Source organism: Kwoniella pini, chromosome 7, assembly GCF_000512605.2.
Source record: "Kwoniella pini CBS 10737 chromosome 7, complete sequence".
Lineage (NCBI taxonomy): Eukaryota > Fungi > Basidiomycota > Tremellomycetes > Tremellales > Cryptococcaceae > Kwoniella > Kwoniella pini.
Window position 1 is genome coordinate 393,742 of NC_091722.1, and position 15,477 is coordinate 409,218.

At 40.6% G+C, this 15,477-nt stretch overlaps 7 protein-coding genes across 7 annotated transcripts; 1 reads left to right on the top strand and 6 right to left on the bottom strand.

Annotated features, from left to right (window-relative positions):
* Window positions 1-256: 256 nt before the first annotated feature.
* On the top strand, window positions 257-1,498 carry I206_105284 (lipoyl(octanoyl) transferase; the record flags this gene model as incomplete). The annotated part of the gene is made up of 4 exons (XM_019155548.1): window positions 257-497; window positions 580-767; window positions 865-999; window positions 1,115-1,498. 4 exons carry the CDS (start codon window positions 257-259, stop codon window positions 1,496-1,498), a joined length of 948 nt encoding a protein of 315 aa, XP_019011702.1.
* A 372-nt stretch (window positions 1,499-1,870) lies between these two features.
* On the bottom strand, window positions 1,871-3,004 carry I206_105285 (uncharacterized protein; the record flags this gene model as incomplete). The annotated part of the gene is made up of 2 exons (XM_019155547.1): window positions 1,871-2,918; window positions 2,982-3,004. 2 exons carry the CDS (start codon window positions 3,002-3,004, stop codon window positions 1,871-1,873), a joined length of 1,071 nt encoding a protein of 356 aa, XP_019011701.1.
* A 583-nt stretch (window positions 3,005-3,587) lies between these two features.
* Window positions 3,588-4,655, bottom strand: I206_105286 (uncharacterized protein; the record flags this gene model as incomplete). Its single annotated transcript, XM_019155546.1, has 2 exons — window positions 3,588-4,572; window positions 4,633-4,655. The coding sequence occupies 2 exons, from the start codon at window positions 4,653-4,655 to the stop codon at window positions 3,588-3,590; spliced, it is 1,008 nt and encodes a 335-aa protein (XP_019011700.1).
* A 719-nt stretch (window positions 4,656-5,374) lies between these two features.
* On the bottom strand, window positions 5,375-6,430 carry I206_105287 (uncharacterized protein; the record flags this gene model as incomplete). Its single annotated transcript, XM_019155545.1, has 2 exons — window positions 5,375-6,329; window positions 6,387-6,430. The coding sequence occupies 2 exons, from the start codon at window positions 6,428-6,430 to the stop codon at window positions 5,375-5,377; spliced, it is 999 nt and encodes a 332-aa protein (XP_019011699.1).
* Window positions 6,431-7,359: 929 nt separating this feature from the next.
* On the bottom strand, window positions 7,360-10,253 carry I206_105288 (uncharacterized protein; the record flags this gene model as incomplete). Its single annotated transcript, XM_019155544.1, has 3 exons — window positions 7,360-9,402; window positions 9,474-9,560; window positions 9,633-10,253. 3 exons carry the CDS (start codon window positions 10,251-10,253, stop codon window positions 7,360-7,362), a joined length of 2,751 nt encoding a protein of 916 aa, XP_019011698.1.
* A 1,140-nt stretch (window positions 10,254-11,393) lies between these two features.
* On the bottom strand, window positions 11,394-14,357 carry I206_105289 (spermidine synthase; the record flags this gene model as incomplete). The annotated part of the gene is made up of 11 exons (XM_019155543.1): window positions 11,394-11,462; window positions 11,523-11,678; window positions 11,751-11,982; window positions 12,046-12,321; window positions 12,407-13,572; window positions 13,650-13,797; window positions 13,865-13,950; window positions 14,008-14,047; window positions 14,124-14,142; window positions 14,208-14,243; window positions 14,327-14,357. The coding sequence occupies 11 exons, from the start codon at window positions 14,355-14,357 to the stop codon at window positions 11,394-11,396; spliced, it is 2,259 nt and encodes a 752-aa protein (XP_019011697.1).
* A 498-nt stretch (window positions 14,358-14,855) lies between these two features.
* On the bottom strand, window positions 14,856-15,408 carry I206_105290 (uncharacterized protein; the record flags this gene model as incomplete). Its single annotated transcript, XM_019155542.1, has 2 exons — window positions 14,856-14,975; window positions 15,070-15,408. The coding sequence occupies 2 exons, from the start codon at window positions 15,406-15,408 to the stop codon at window positions 14,856-14,858; spliced, it is 459 nt and encodes a 152-aa protein (XP_019011696.1).
* Between the last annotated feature and the right edge of the window lie 69 nt (window positions 15,409-15,477).

Genomic DNA, 15,477 nt, shown 5'->3' on the forward strand with positions numbered 1-15,477 from the left:
AATTTGCTCTGGCTCATGAATATGCACGATGAATAATGACATTATGATCATTTATTTTCGTTGATCATTTTGTCCTCAGCGACGGGTATTTTGCTTTTACCGTTATGCGGGTAATTTGATTTGTTCGATTATTTCAACCTCCACTATTTTGTCCGTATGTCAATCTGCAATGACTTATACACGCTTCATTCACTTTCATATTCTTCACATTGATTACATTTCATAGACCTTTTATAACTTTTCAGCATATTCTGAGATGGTTTCTCGATCTTTGGCACGACTGATTCACCAATCACCTTTTTGTCAAGTTTCTCTATCATCATCAAGTTGTACAAAACCTCTATCACTTCCTCCATTACGATATCATATTCTCAAAGAACCATTACCTTATCCCGTGGGTCTAAAGCTGCAAAATGATATCATAAATACCAGATTAAAAGCCAAATCAAAAGATCCGATAGGAAGTAAAGGAAGGGGAGATGTCATTTTAATGCTTGGTAAGCTAATTATCATGTAGACCGACCAAAGATGTTGGTTAACAAACATTGCTGATGTCATTCGATATGGTGATGACGATAGAACATACACCGACGTACACGACTGGACGTAGGGATAATTCACCTAACCCAAACGAATTACATCCTGAAGAAAAGAAAGTACAAAATGTAGGAGCAGAATTCTATATAACTAAACGAGGTGGTCAAGTTACGTATCATGGTCCAGGTCAATTAGTTGGATATCCTATATTAGATTTGAATGTTATGGAAGTGAGTTAACCAAGCACCATTTAGTCTGAGTGTTCTTCACTACTCACTCCAATATATACTTATGATTATCCTTGCTGATTGCTTAAGATGAACTCAGACGTCAACTCGATGTTATGTAGAATACTTACAAGCTATGTTAGCTGAATACGCAAGAGATGATTTAGGTATACAAGGTGTCTTGGCACCTCATCCAGAGGGGCATGTTGGTGTTTTCTCATCACCCACAGAAAAGGTATGTCGATGACGATCCTCTCATCCACACCCACGAGAAAGTGCATCCCATACTCTTCCTCAGATTTGATTTCCTCAGATAGTTCACGATAACTGACCTTCTAATTGACACATAGTTCGCATCCATAGGTATTCACTTGTCCCATCGAATCACTTCACATGGCTTTGCAATGAACATAACTCCTCAACCTATTAAGTGGTTTGACCTAGTGATGGCTTGCGGTCTGGCAGACGTACATGCGACATCACTCCATCAATTACTTCTGCGTGACAAGTCCGAACCGAAATTACCGACAGTAAACGATGTTGCTCAAGCTATGATACCGAAATTTGGCGAGTTGTTCTCGCGTGATATAATTCCTTTGCAACAACAATCATCAGAAAACAAAGAAATTAGCCAGATCACCGAGTTGGTCACAGCTGCTGAGGAGGAAGCGAAACGGTTAAATGAGGGAAAAGGATGGCCAGAGGAACCTGATCTTTCTCGAGGTCAGGGTTGAGAATGGACCGTCATGTAACAACTACTTCGAATCTTCTTTACATCTATTGGCCGAGACTGAGATTGATAGACTATCGGCTAAATCCCACTATGATGGGTGGACTATGATCTCGTTGAGACAGCCAAATGCGGACCTGAAATCATCGCTGCGCTTATCGACGTGATGCCAACCAAGTGAGGCCGGCTAGACGACCGGAATAGGGATGATAGACATCACCGGTTGCGGTTCAGGACATGGAAATTGAAGGAAATGCATTCAACATAGAAGGATTCGTTAACTTATCGGTTGACCTAAAGTCGTCATACAAGTCGACATGTCAGTCTTTCTGAAGCCTGAACATACTACTCTGAGGGTTGGACAACGCAGTTTTGCTCAAATCGCTCGAGCTCGCTCATCATTTGAGAGATACACTGATTGTAAACCTTCAAGCTGCAAATATGAGGACTCGTAATTCATTCCATCCGCTCGACAAGTAAATTCATCCAGGATCTTGCTCTCGCCTGAATCGATCCCATCTTCTGCGAGTTGGCAAAGAAAAAGATCACAGAAGTCCCCAGATGATCTTGTGATTTTAGTAATTGTTTGCTCTTTATCATCAGTTTCTATTTTCCAAAAATGGTAGCCGTTCTCTTCTAAATAGGGGATATTGTTCATATCGAGATCTGGTAGTTCCCGCTTGTCGTCATTTTCATGGATAAGTAGTGGACCAAATTTCCAGGTAAACACCTTGCGGTAGCCTGCCGGCGCTAATGCACTTGTTGAGCCTAGATCATGCAGAGATACCTTCGACAATTCAAGATGGTTTTGCGTCGCCGCCCAGACTACGGGCTTCACCATCATATTGATGACGTGGTTCACTGTCCTGTCCACACCATCACTTCCTGTATCTGTCTGAGTGAGAAAACAATACTCTGAATGGCCAATTCTCTGCACTTGTCTCCGAGGTTCAAATTCATAGAAAGGACATGAGTATCGGTTATTAGGTTTCAAATAGATAATTCCCAGATTCGGGCGCTCATAGTTCTTCAAGGCGATGAGCCCATGTTCAGTCTCCATATCCCGAGATTGATGAGTGTCACCAGTGAACGATTTTCTGAATGTGATGATTTGATCTTCTACATAGAAGCATTCGTCCAGGGCAATCTCCTCCTTCAAGTGACAGGAATATTGGCGATTTGCGTCGATCGGGTCACATTCATATCTTACAACAGTAGATTCTGCGCTTCTACCTGATTTGTGAAGCACATGAAAGGCTTTAAGATGACCGTGGCGATTCGTGTCTTTGCCGAAAGTAAATACACCTTCTGTCGTTAATCTGCCCAGTGTGATAGGTTCAAGACCAGTATCATTACCGTTATAATTGATTGCCGAGATTTGGACTTGCAAATCGAATTCGCGATTATCAGTCTCGGTAATTTCACTATGCCATTAACAATCATCATTAGAAATATCACCGGTATATTCAGTACAATTATCCACTCACATATCTTGAGACTGTGATGACATGTTGCAGGAGTAATGAAATTATTTGAGGGGTAAATGTGTTCTGATTATACGAGCGAAGACATTGCAGTGGAAGAAGCATGGAACATGAACAATTCTGTGCCTTTATATGTATGTTATACCCCAATTTAATCAAGGTCAGACAGAGCATTCTGTTGAAACCTATCGTCCTTTCATTATGCAGCTCCTCCGCCCTTTCAGTATTTTACAGAGGAGCTTTTGATTTAGCCTTCGAGTATCCTTGCGAGGACAGTGCTAAATATGATCGCGTCATCGACTCGATGTGGAGGAGCTCGATCTCGCATATAATTCATAATGGACTGCAATCTGTCGCAAGCGAGTAGAGTCGATAAGTGCACGAGCTATATACATAATGTATAAAGACATAGTGGAACATGAACACTATCATGTACGGAATTTGTATACAAATGATGAAATGAAAGGCCAAGGAAGCGAAATGAAATACGAACTATGAGGTGGAAAGGAAAGGATCATCTATTGTTGCACCTTCGCAACATGGCGTCACCACGATGTTATCGATCGAAGGCGATTATAGGTGAGATTATCATAAATACTGAGGGCGATATCATACTACTGGATCAAGCTTGAGAGTCATATATACACTCTCACAAGGTTCACCATCCGCTTCGCAAGTAAACTCATCAAATACGTGAACACCGCGAGGAGATCGCCCTTTCAAAGTGACATCGCAAAAGTTCGAATGTCCTCTTCTTCTTATATCGAACTCTATTTCTCTATAGTCTTTGATCTCGAGCCGTATGCCGTAAGTTCCATGAGCGGGAAGGTTAGGTATGTTCAGGTCTTCGTCTCCTTGAGTGAACGATTCACCGTACCACTTGAGACTGCCCTTGATTGTATGACGCGCATCTCGTTGAGTTGATGAAGATAGTTGTCCTAATTGACATTTCCAATATCGCGTGATCAGATCGACGTGGCGTGCTTCATTTGCGAGTGATGTATCGATAATCTGGACTAAGTCTTCGTCCCCTTCAGCGCTGTTTATGTTCTCCTCGAAGTGACAATAGTCCGTATGGCCTATCCTTGTTATAACGGCATTCTCTCCGAGACCTGAGTTTGACGCCGGTAGAGAGTATTTGCCGTTGAGACCAAGATATACGGTTTTGGAATCGGAATCAGCTCCGATTTGCAGGGCGATGTGTTCAATACCAGCCGAGTCTTCTGATCGCTGGTCCCGACTGAACTGTCTGTTGCTCGGATGGAAGGTTAGGCCTTTTGTTGAGCCAACGCATATTAAGTTGTCGGATTGAGGCTCGACCGAGTATTCAAACGCCTTTTCAACATTGTACACGCCGGGTTTATCAGTGTTTCGACAATGATAAATTTCCGCTACCATTGCAGAGCTTGGTCTATGAACTAGTGTGCGACCACTGGACCTGCTGTCATCTTCAGGATCCACCTCGATATCGCGGTCTACCTCCATAGAACCACCTGGATGCAGAGTGCCTACGAAACGAGGAGCACCCCAAGAGCTTTCCCGATTGTCTCTTAGCTGTTCATCGATCCGCATATCGCTTTCTGATGGGTTGACACTGTAACTGGAGTTAGTCATCAAGAAACTCTTCGATCGTTGAAAGGTTTTTTACTCTCACCTTTCGTGCACTTGTTCAGACATGTCAACAAAATTAAGTGTGGCAAAGATACGATTGAGTGGCGAATCTGAGGACGATACTACTATCTGATTTTAGGATAATAGTTTTACAATACCGTATTTTCGACTGAACACACATATATACAGACAGTATATATACGTGAGCTGGCATCCAGTTGGAAAATGGTTTTATTTTTACGCTTCTGACCAAACAATGGATGCTGTTGAATTTGCTATGATGTCATGAAAGTAGTGAAAAGAGTGAATTTGTAAGGATATCGATTTGCTTTGATAGCACCGGAATAAATTCGGGTGTTTCGATGATTCTGAGAAGACAGCGAATCTCCTTTATACTGCTATGAGATCATCAATAGATCTCCTTTGTGGCGACATGAGGTCATGCGAAGTCAATGTTGTGGATAGATTGCAGACAACAGGACCTCAGTATGCTCGTATCGATCTGGAATACTGACTGAGCTTTCGATACCCAGTTTGTGAATACCAGTGATAAGGAAATCTGGCTAACGGTTTCAGGGTTATACATCGTATGGATTGTGAATGCAAGCATACACATTCAGATAATCGGGATGCTCTCGACTGTTCCGGTTTATATTATATACAGATTCATAGTTTTATATACTTAAACCAGATAAAAGGAACATTAGATTACTCGAAGGAAGAAATCGTCAGTGATGAGCATTTGGTGACAAAAATACCTCCTAGCCTAGCTGATCAGTCTGAGCCTAGACCAGGGTGAAATAACAAGAGAAATTTCTCGTATTGATTGTCTTCCCGTCAGCTTTGTAGGTAAACGACATTGTATCGCTCCTCAAATCTCCTCCGTAACGTGGGGAAAACTCAACATCACATAGGCTTGATACACCCCTCCTGTGCACACTCAAGGTCATACCCTCGTCATCATCTTCGGTGGCTTTAGTCTTGTATTCGTATTCTCCAGAAGGTCCTAATAGATCTGTCCACACGTCTCCAACCACTGTTCCGTCTATATCATGAAAGTTGAAATGACCTCGTATATCAAACTGGCAACTATTTTGACCTGAAACTAGAGAATTTAGCTCAGGCAAATATTCCGAGGATAAGTTGAACTGGTATTTGTGGATGTCGCCTGATAGGGGTAAATTGCCGACATCAAACAGATCTCCAGCAACTTCGCTGTATCCATGAGGAGCGTTCTTTTCTGCTTCCGCATCGAAGAGGTAACAGAAGGTAGAACATCCGACTCTTGTGATACGAAGAGATGACCGGGGAAGATGATAATGATCGTCTGGCTTCAAGTAGATAGTTCCTGAGCTAGTCGAGTGATCATTGAGGTGTTGGAGACGGACTACATGACTTTCAGAAACTGAAACAGCCCCATTTTCGATAACTGGTGTATCTGTGCCTGTGACAATCGGTACAAAATGCAGATAATCTGGGCCGACTTGTACAGGTGTGTTATTCATAAAGTAACGATAGTCCTTGCGTCCACTGGAATAGATTCCGGGTATATCAGTAGGATCTGCGTCGACTATTGCTAGCTCACCGCCTTCTGGATTTCGATAACCTCTTCGACTGATGACTACTTTGTGGTGCAGCCCCCTATCATCTTCATATCCTTCAGAGAGGAAGGAATTTTTCGTCATTACAGCATGAGGGGAGGGATGACCATACTTATAGACAATCAGATCACAATTACCACTGTATATGAAAATCAGCAAAATACGCATGCCGAGAGGCCAAGCCAGAATGACATACTCGTGGAGATCGCAATCTTCCACTTCCGTTGGGTCCTTTGACATTGACTACTCAGTATTCTTGTAGTTGTTGGATCGAATATGTGTGATATGATATAGGAGTTGATTCTGAGGACAGACAAGTGGAAGTGTGTTATGAGATTCAACCTCTAGAAGGGTCCTATTGGGTCTGCTATTTATAGACAAGTCTGAGTAGAGTCAGAGCCGTCTTCTAACTGAAAGATGGCGTACTTCAGTTGTCTTCGAATTTGTAAAAGACAAGTTAAGCGTCATTTTTCAATAATGGAAGAAACCTTTGTTTTATTCTCGGTCGGATCAACTCTTAGACGATCTTTTATTCATTTATTTCCAATATTGAATGATGATAGATTCATTATCACACCCATTTTCGTATCCTTTGTATCGCTTTGGAATATTTCCATTACGTTCAACACTTGTTTACAAATTGTTTTTTTTTGGGGGGGGGGAATGAGGAATAGTGATAAATTTATCTCACACTTGTTTTCGTAGCCTTTGTGTTGTCTTTTGAGGTATTTTCAAAATAAACATTCTCCCATTTGCAAAATCATAAGGCTTTTCAAATTGCTATCTTAAGCTTATCGCAATAAGTCTCTTGTCTTTTGACTGAATTTTATAGCAGTGGTGGTTGATTTCGTGTATAATCTCATGCGTCATACAATAATCATCTGATGATGTAATCGCCAGAATTTCCAAATAAGAAAGGATGTTCCATGTTAAAGCTGCGATTAGCGTACTGTAGTCATCGTGGGAATTTTTAGCTTCTATTTGAAATACCATGAAATATCCCGCATGTATTCCAATGGACCATACGTTTTTGAGCTATGCATATATATATTGAGATGATATGAGCAACAAGTAGTAACAAAGGTAGCAACAAAGAATAAAATCCACACAAATCACAAATTCATTAGAAAGCAGTCAACTGACCAATTAATCTCATTTCATACTACCTTCTATCTTCTTGATCCACCCCAAACCAGGCCGAATACTCTTTGGAATACCCCAGCAACTCTACTTCCAGGAACGATATCTTCTTCTACATCTTCAAGAGTATCTTCATTACTATTAGCACTATCCAAATGCCCTTCAACATCATCCGTTTCTTCTTCTATACCTTCTTCAAGCTCTATAGCATTCTCAAAAGATCTAATTGGATCTATTAATCTTGATCGTGCTGGAATTGGAGTAGGTTGGAAAAGTTGTCTCGAAGGGAAAGAACCTATAACTCTAAGTTCAGGTGATATTCCACGTCTACTTCTAGCTAAAATCATAGGTGAAATTAAAGCTTCTTCATTATTACCTTCATCCTCATTTTCAGAATCAGAAAACGAATTTTCATCTTCATCTTCAATGAAAATAGGTGCTATAAGAGTTTGACAATCGGTTCTAGCGTTATATGGAGGTGGAGGTGGCGGTGATCTGTTATTCCATCTATCAGGTACATAATCAGGTAAAACATCAGGAGCGACCATAATTCTTCTGCTCCTTGGTATTGGACGAGCTGAAATGATGGGGAACATGGGTAATTCGTATTCTGGTGGATCTGAAAGTACAGTTGAAGATTCACTTTGTACCGGACTACCAGGCATAGGTGGCAATTGTTGTTCAGCTTGAGCTTGATTTTGAGCATGAGCATGTGCTGCAATAACTCGTAATCTTTGCTGCTCTTCTTGCTCAACTCGTACTGCCTCAAGCCGACGTCGTTCCTCTTCAGCTAACCGTACCTCCTCTCTTTGTTGAGCTTCTTCCAGTCTTCGCTGTTCAGCAATTTCCGCAAGTCGTCTTCTGATCACTTCAACTCTTGCTCGTCTCTCCTCAGCCCTTTTAGCTTGGGCTTGTAATCGTAAATTCAAAAGATATGGAGCTAATTCCTGACTTCGGAGTTCATTCCGTCTAGCCCATCTCTCTTCCACTTCAGAACCTAGCATCAGTTCTTCAGTCACTTCTTGAACGACGCGTTTCTTAGCTTGTACGAGTATTTTGGGACTTGATGACGGTGAAAGCATGACTTCATCTTGTGTAATCATAGAATCGCTAAGTAAAGCCTCAACTTCCACTTCATCCGGACCCTTGACGGATAACCACCATTGTTCGGTAGATTTCCTTATTTGATCGCATCTCCACCAATTACCAATTCGCATTCTCCATATACCATTCGATGTTCTCGCATTATACGCTAACATCGCTGATCTTCTACTTTGTCTGGCTGATAACTCCGCTCGAAGCATAGAAATGAGGGTTTGACCCATTAAACAGGAGACTGTATTGACTTGGCTTCGTCGAGAGCGAGACTTGTGGTTGGCAGTGATATTGATAGGCTTGTGTGAACGCGTCATGTATTTCCGTGCGGGAAGAAGAGAAGAGGGCGATGTTCTATGCAATTGAGCAGTAGATTGACCAGGAACCCTTTCGGCAAATGCATGCGATGGTCGAAATCGTCGACAGCCATGCTTTTTCAGCGCAATTTCAACTGAATCAAGTAAATGGGATTTATCCAATTGTGTAGAATTTCTGACTTTTTTCGGTGATGAATTCATTGACTTGATTGTCGGAGTAAGGGAAGAAACGGATTTCATATCGATATCAGAAGAATGACCATGACCGCCAGCGGTCGAATTACTTTCGATATCGGTGAGACTTTGCATTTCCTGATCGACTTCTTCAGCATCGCTAATGTCCATAGTCGATGTGGAAGGTGAAGATTCAGATTTGACCTTAGTATTATGATTCCAATTTCGGAAGACAGGTAACGCGATCAATGGGTCATCGCTTGCTGTGAGTTGCTCGAAACATCTCTTGTGCTGACCACGCTTTCGCAAGAGTCTTTTATGTCTAAGTTTTTGTGATTGAGCATGATCGAAGTTGACGCCAGCGCCAGCTTGTCGAGTAGCTTTTTCATAAGCCAGTAGGTCAGAATGTTTTTCCTGAGGATAATCATTTGAACTTGGTTGAGTTGGGACATTAACGTTCATGGCGATGACTGTACTTGAGGCGTGCTGTTCATTGAAAACACCACGGTCAGCCAAGCGAATCGGCAGTAGCCCTTTTTAAAAATGAAATCACTCACGAGACCATTCATCTTGTTACATATATTTCTAACAACTGAGAAATTGGATCCGAGTGCAGATGATTTCTCATTAGGATACGTGAGTGCCTGTTGGCGTTGGCCATCAAGGACAAAGAGATAAGCGAAATGTCTTGTATGGACAGTAAGACGTAAACTTACCTGCTTCAAATACTTGATAGGTCTTTTACCTTTTTGCTTCACACTTAATATACCCTCAGTTTCCATTTCATCATCACCATCATCTATTGAATTATCTTCATCATCTTGTCTAGCTCTTTTTTTGCCTTTTCTATCTCTACCCTTACCATTACCATTTCGATTCCAGAAAACTTCAGGAGATGATGGAATATTTTGAATATCTTCATAAAGAAACATATCAATTTCATCACCTTCATTTTCATTTCCTGTATTACTCATTTCACCTCCAAAAGGGTTTGAAGATTCTAAATTAATTTCTACATTACTTATTATATTTTCTTCTAATTCTTCATTTTCATTATCATTTTCACTTGTTTCTACATATGTATCTTCCCAAGAATTTGAGCCAGCTCGATAAATCTTAAGAGAAGATGAAGAAATTCGTTTTTTATTATTAGTTGGTATACTAAATGAAGGAGGTTTTTGAATTATAATCTTCCCAGATTGTAATTTGCTTTTATCGTTATTGAAAGGGATATGACGAATTGGTGTAGGTGTACCGTGAGGTGACCATTCAGAAGAATCATCAGAAGATGAAGACGACCTGCGTCTTATACTCCGTTCAACTAGGTCGCTTGACATGATGAAGAGGTCGAGGTCAAGATTGACCTTGGCCAATGACCTCTAAGGATGGATTGTTCGTTGTCTTAATATGATTGTTGGGCGGATGGATATCAATATATTATGATGAATGATTAGTGAACACAGAATTGAATTTAGAGATTCGTGCTGTCCGTTGGTAAAATATTTAGTCTTGAGTCGTGAGTTTGAATAATGAATGAATTGCAATACTATTTTACAGTAATGAGTCATTAGCAATTCACATGATTACTTTTCTACCTTGCTGGTATGGTGATTACGGGAATTGAGAATAGAAAAGTAACTTAATGTGACAGGATCAAAGATAAAAAGATAAAACCAAAGTAGATCAGGGAAATTTGTAAAACGCGTCGACCAGATTAGGAGATTCGAAATTTGAGAACATTACTTCTTCTATTCATCTCAATAACGACCACGAGTACTTACTAGGTATAGGTATTGTATGATAGTCGAAATTTGAGTATGATGAGAAACAAGCGAATATATTTCAGTAAGAAACAATGATACGATATGTTCTGTTGTTCAAAATTATCGAATTTATGAATCAGCCTCTGATCTACTACTATAAAAGGTAAATTTCACGCGTCGTAGATGAGAAAGATGATTGATATGCGAAACAAATATGAGACCTATTTGGATTGTTATTCCAATAATGCACGAATAAGGATATATAAGTCATTTCTGAGTATACAAGCCACTACATTACGCTACGATTGGATGAAATGTTGATTGAACACTCAACAGGAAGTTGACGAGTATGTGAAATTTCAAAGGTATCTTACACTTCAGATGTGAGTAAATGTACATGGGGTACGTTGAATACCCATTGAAAGGTATTTTGATCATCATTCAAACTTCCATTGATTCAAAAAGCTTTCCAAGAAGGGATGTACCCTTCTCAAGACGCGTTTTTGAGACATAATCGTATTGAACAAGTGGGCTGAAACAGAAATTTGAATCAACCCCGTAAACAGCAACCAAATTTAGGCGTTATATCTCTCGGTAATCCAGCGTTGATTCAGGACAATGGTAAATCATGTGATATGGTCAATGAGCGGAGCAAAGCAATATTTGCATTTTCCTATTTCTATATACATTTACAAAAATTCCAATTTCCGTAAATTAAATGACCTTTTCAATCATAGTGATGTTCTCTTCCTTTTCAAGTCTGTCTCGGAACAATTTACATGTCTACGAGAGATGTTTTGTTAGCTTATGTTGACTCATATAGTCCCCGAGATAAGTACTTACAGGTTCATCGTATGGTTGAAGTACACCAGGGGTAGTAAGAGCACCTTCGAGGATAAATTGAACAGCTACACCACATGGTACACCGACAAGTCTAGCCATGGCTGAGTGTCCACCGTTTCTGTCACCGTAAGCCTCGAGAGTAGATGTGATGGTTTGCTACGCATCCATCAAACGATCAGTATCGCGCTCTGGTATGCGGATAACAATAAGGATTATGAACTGGCTCACCTCGGTACCATCGGCATTGACAATTTCGAAAGTGTGTTGCAACAACACGATATCAACTTCACCTTCTTGGAATTGACATTTCTCTTCCAAAAGGGCAGAGAGGGATCTCATGATTGAACCTCTTGGGCTGACTTTCTCGGAGGAGAAAAGACCAAGTTGTCTGAATTTTCCAATGAGGATCTTGGAGTCTTTCTCGAATGATTTGAGTGACTTAAGTTTCTCGACAACGGTACTGCATGGACAGTCTTTTCATTAGCTGATGATTCGGCAGCGATACGATTGGTGTTTAACTCACGCTTCCTTAGCTTCAACCCCGACGGATTTAGCGATCAATTCAAGCCATGTAATAGAACCAGCATCCTTAGCGAGATCATCTCGAGGAGTATCGTCCAAAAGACCCATCTCTTTCCAGGCAGTGATGACTTCACAGAATCCTGCGAATCGCATCGTTCCTCTGACAAGGTTCTCAACATCTTTGAGACCGTAGAATTCCTTGAAGACGGAAGAATCTCGGTTAGGGTATGCAACGAGGTTGTAAGCTGGGGTGAAGTAGTATGGTTTGGCTGAAGCCCTAGATGTGTTTGATTTGAATTTAGCTTCTTATGTCCAATACCCAATCTCGCCAAAAAAATACTACAGGAATGACAAAAACTCACATGAGGTCTTTACCAGCGACTTCGGCAACCTTTCCATCCTTGTAGAATTTACCGTCGTTGTTGAGGGCCATGAGTACACCGACTGGGGACCAGGAGAATTTGTAACCAAGGGCATTGTCAGAAGCGGCAGGTTCTGGGAGACCACCACAGAAAGAGTAGAAGCTCTTGATCTTTCCACCGGCTTTGTGGACCTCATCGATAGTTTTGATGGCCCACAAGTGGTCGACTCCGGGATCAACACCGATTTCGTTGAAACAGATCAAACCAGCGTCAACGAATTTTTGGTGAAGGGCCTTCATTTGAGGGTTAACATATGAGGTGGTAACGACGTGAGCCTTCTCTTGGAGGGCAGCTTCCATTACTGAGGCGTGGTAGGTGTAAGGGACAAGAGAAACAACGACGTCATGGCCTTTGATAGCTTGTCTAAGGGCATCTGGAGAACCTACATCAACTGACATAGGGGTAGCGTTTGGAAGGTTGGCACAGAGTTTCTCGGCGGTGGCGAAAGTTCGACAAGCAACGGTAAGTTCATGGTTGTGCTTGGTGATGTATTCAGCTGCAGGTGGAGCTACAAGACCTGAACCAAGGAGAAGAACCTTCTTCTTGGTAGTTTGGTTGGAAGCGGGACCAGGTCGAACACCGGAGAATTTAGGCATGATGTTGACACCATCTTCGAGCATAGCTCTACCGAATTCTGGGATGACGAAAGCAGCTCTGTGGATGTCGGAGTTGTAGTATTTGGTGTCTGGAACAGCTCGAAGAGGAACAGTGACATCTCGGCTAGCATCCTTGGAACAAACCATGATACCAATTTGACCTGCTGGGTAGGTGGGAATGGTGGTGTAACCCCATTTGGCGACGGGGAAGAGTTTAGTACAGGTCTCTTTGAGCTCTTTAATCAATGGTAAATGACACCACAAAGATTCGGCTTGGGTGGAAATGTGACCATCTTCTTTAAGGGCTTCTTTAAGAAGTTGGAAGTAAGGGGCTTTGAAAAGAGCTTCAGCAGGACCGACTGGGTCAGAAGAATCGGTGATGATGGCATCGTATTCGTTCTTGTGTTCAGGGAGGAACTTGAATCCATCACCAATGAAGACCTCGACTCGAGAGTCGGAGTAACATTGAGACATGATTGGGAGCCACTGCTTGGACACTCTGATGACGGCCTAGAGGATCACCGCAATCAGAATTAACAAGTAGGCCAAAGAATCTTGATGATGGCAATAGTATATCATTCACTCACCTCATCAATATCAACGAGAGTAACCTTCTTAACAGATTTGTGCTTGAGGACTTCTCTGATAACACCACCATCTCCACCACCGACGACCAAGACGTTTTCTGGGTTAGGGTGAGATGCTAAAGGAAGATGAGCCATCATTTCTTGGTATCTGCAAATGCCATATCTTGTATTAGCCCAAACAATCTCTTGTATTTTTTGGAAAAATGCGGACTTACGAGAATTCATCTCGTTCGGTACATTGAATAACACCATCAAGAACCAAAACATTTCCGAAAGTTTCAGATTCGAATACAAGGACGTCCTGTGCAATATTTCAGCTAGCCCCTATTGTCTAAATCGTTGCGATATCTAAACTCACTTGGTAAAGAGATTTCTCAGTGTGCAAAATTTCCTTGACCCTATAGACGATTTCAATATCAGCTCCTCTACTCCTTTCATCCAACGTTTCTAGATTATTTCGAGTCGAAAGCTCACTTAAGGGTCATAGCTTGACCTATTATTTGATCAAACATTAGCTATGAGTATCAGGTGTCCTAAATGAGGAATATATTAACTTACCAGGCCATTGATCATTGATTTCTCTGAACCAACCGTCTGCGCAAAATCACAATATCAGCTAATGTACTTCTCTTAAATCTAAGTGTTTTGATAGCCCGAGAACATCGAATTGTACGCACCAACGATGTTAGGGTGAGTAAGAGCTACCATTTTTTTAATTAATCTGTCTCTTATAATCTAATGATTGAGATATACAGATGAGATTGATATATAAATACAAAATATAATATGGGCTATTGACAAATATTGAAAGCGTCACAGAAATTCTAGTTCCTTTCAAGTTTTTTTTGATAGAAAGGTAATAGTTTCCGGAGATCACCGCTCTTCATCCGAACGACTCGAGGGTAATTGTGGGATTAAGAACTTTTGTAATTCTTCGGATATCGCCTGATTAGGATGAGTTCAATGAACGATTAGTAAATTCGGGTAAGTGCGATAACTATCAAACCCTTTCTGGGCCTGTGTTGTCTATAGTCGTGAAAGCTATCTACGCCAATGTCAAACACGAGAATAGTGCAGTACTGTCACAAGCATGATCTGTACAGTATGCATGAAGTGTCCGTATAATCTACTGACTATGCTGCTATCTACAAAACCGTCCGTATATCGTATTCAAGTAAATTCTGATATGTCAATTATCAAATCAAACTATACAGGTTCTGTACATTCGATATGAGCTCCATCTTTATCTGCTTCAAGATTTACTCCCGACTGAGGTATAGCCAATTTGATAAGATGATTAATAGGTCCATCGATCGTAACAGTGCACTAAGTAAAAATGAAAATCAAATTAATTAATTCTTTCGTAAAACAAAACAAAAAAATATCATTCAAAATAGATTGGTATAGAAAAAGGATTTACCTGTTGTGTAGATATAGGTAATCTACCATCCATCCAAGGAGTTCCATCATCACTAGAAATTTCAGATTCAGTTCCAGCTATAAGTGAACCATAATTTTTTAAAATAAATTCAGCTTTATCATAATCAATAAAATTTAAATCATATGTTAAACCTTTATTTCCTGGTAAATTTGAACCTAAACTTGAAGGTTGATTAAAATCTAAAGAAGTATATTCATCTGTAAATAATCTTACTACATTTTCATCTTTTTTAAATTTGAAAGAAGAAATTGGATTAGCTAAAATTGTAAGAGGTAAAGCTAATAATATAGCTAGAGAAGAAAAAGTAGTAAGAAACATTATTGAAATGTTAATTAATAGTTCAATTGAAAATTCGCGTCAGATAACAATCGAATTGTATCAGTAGTA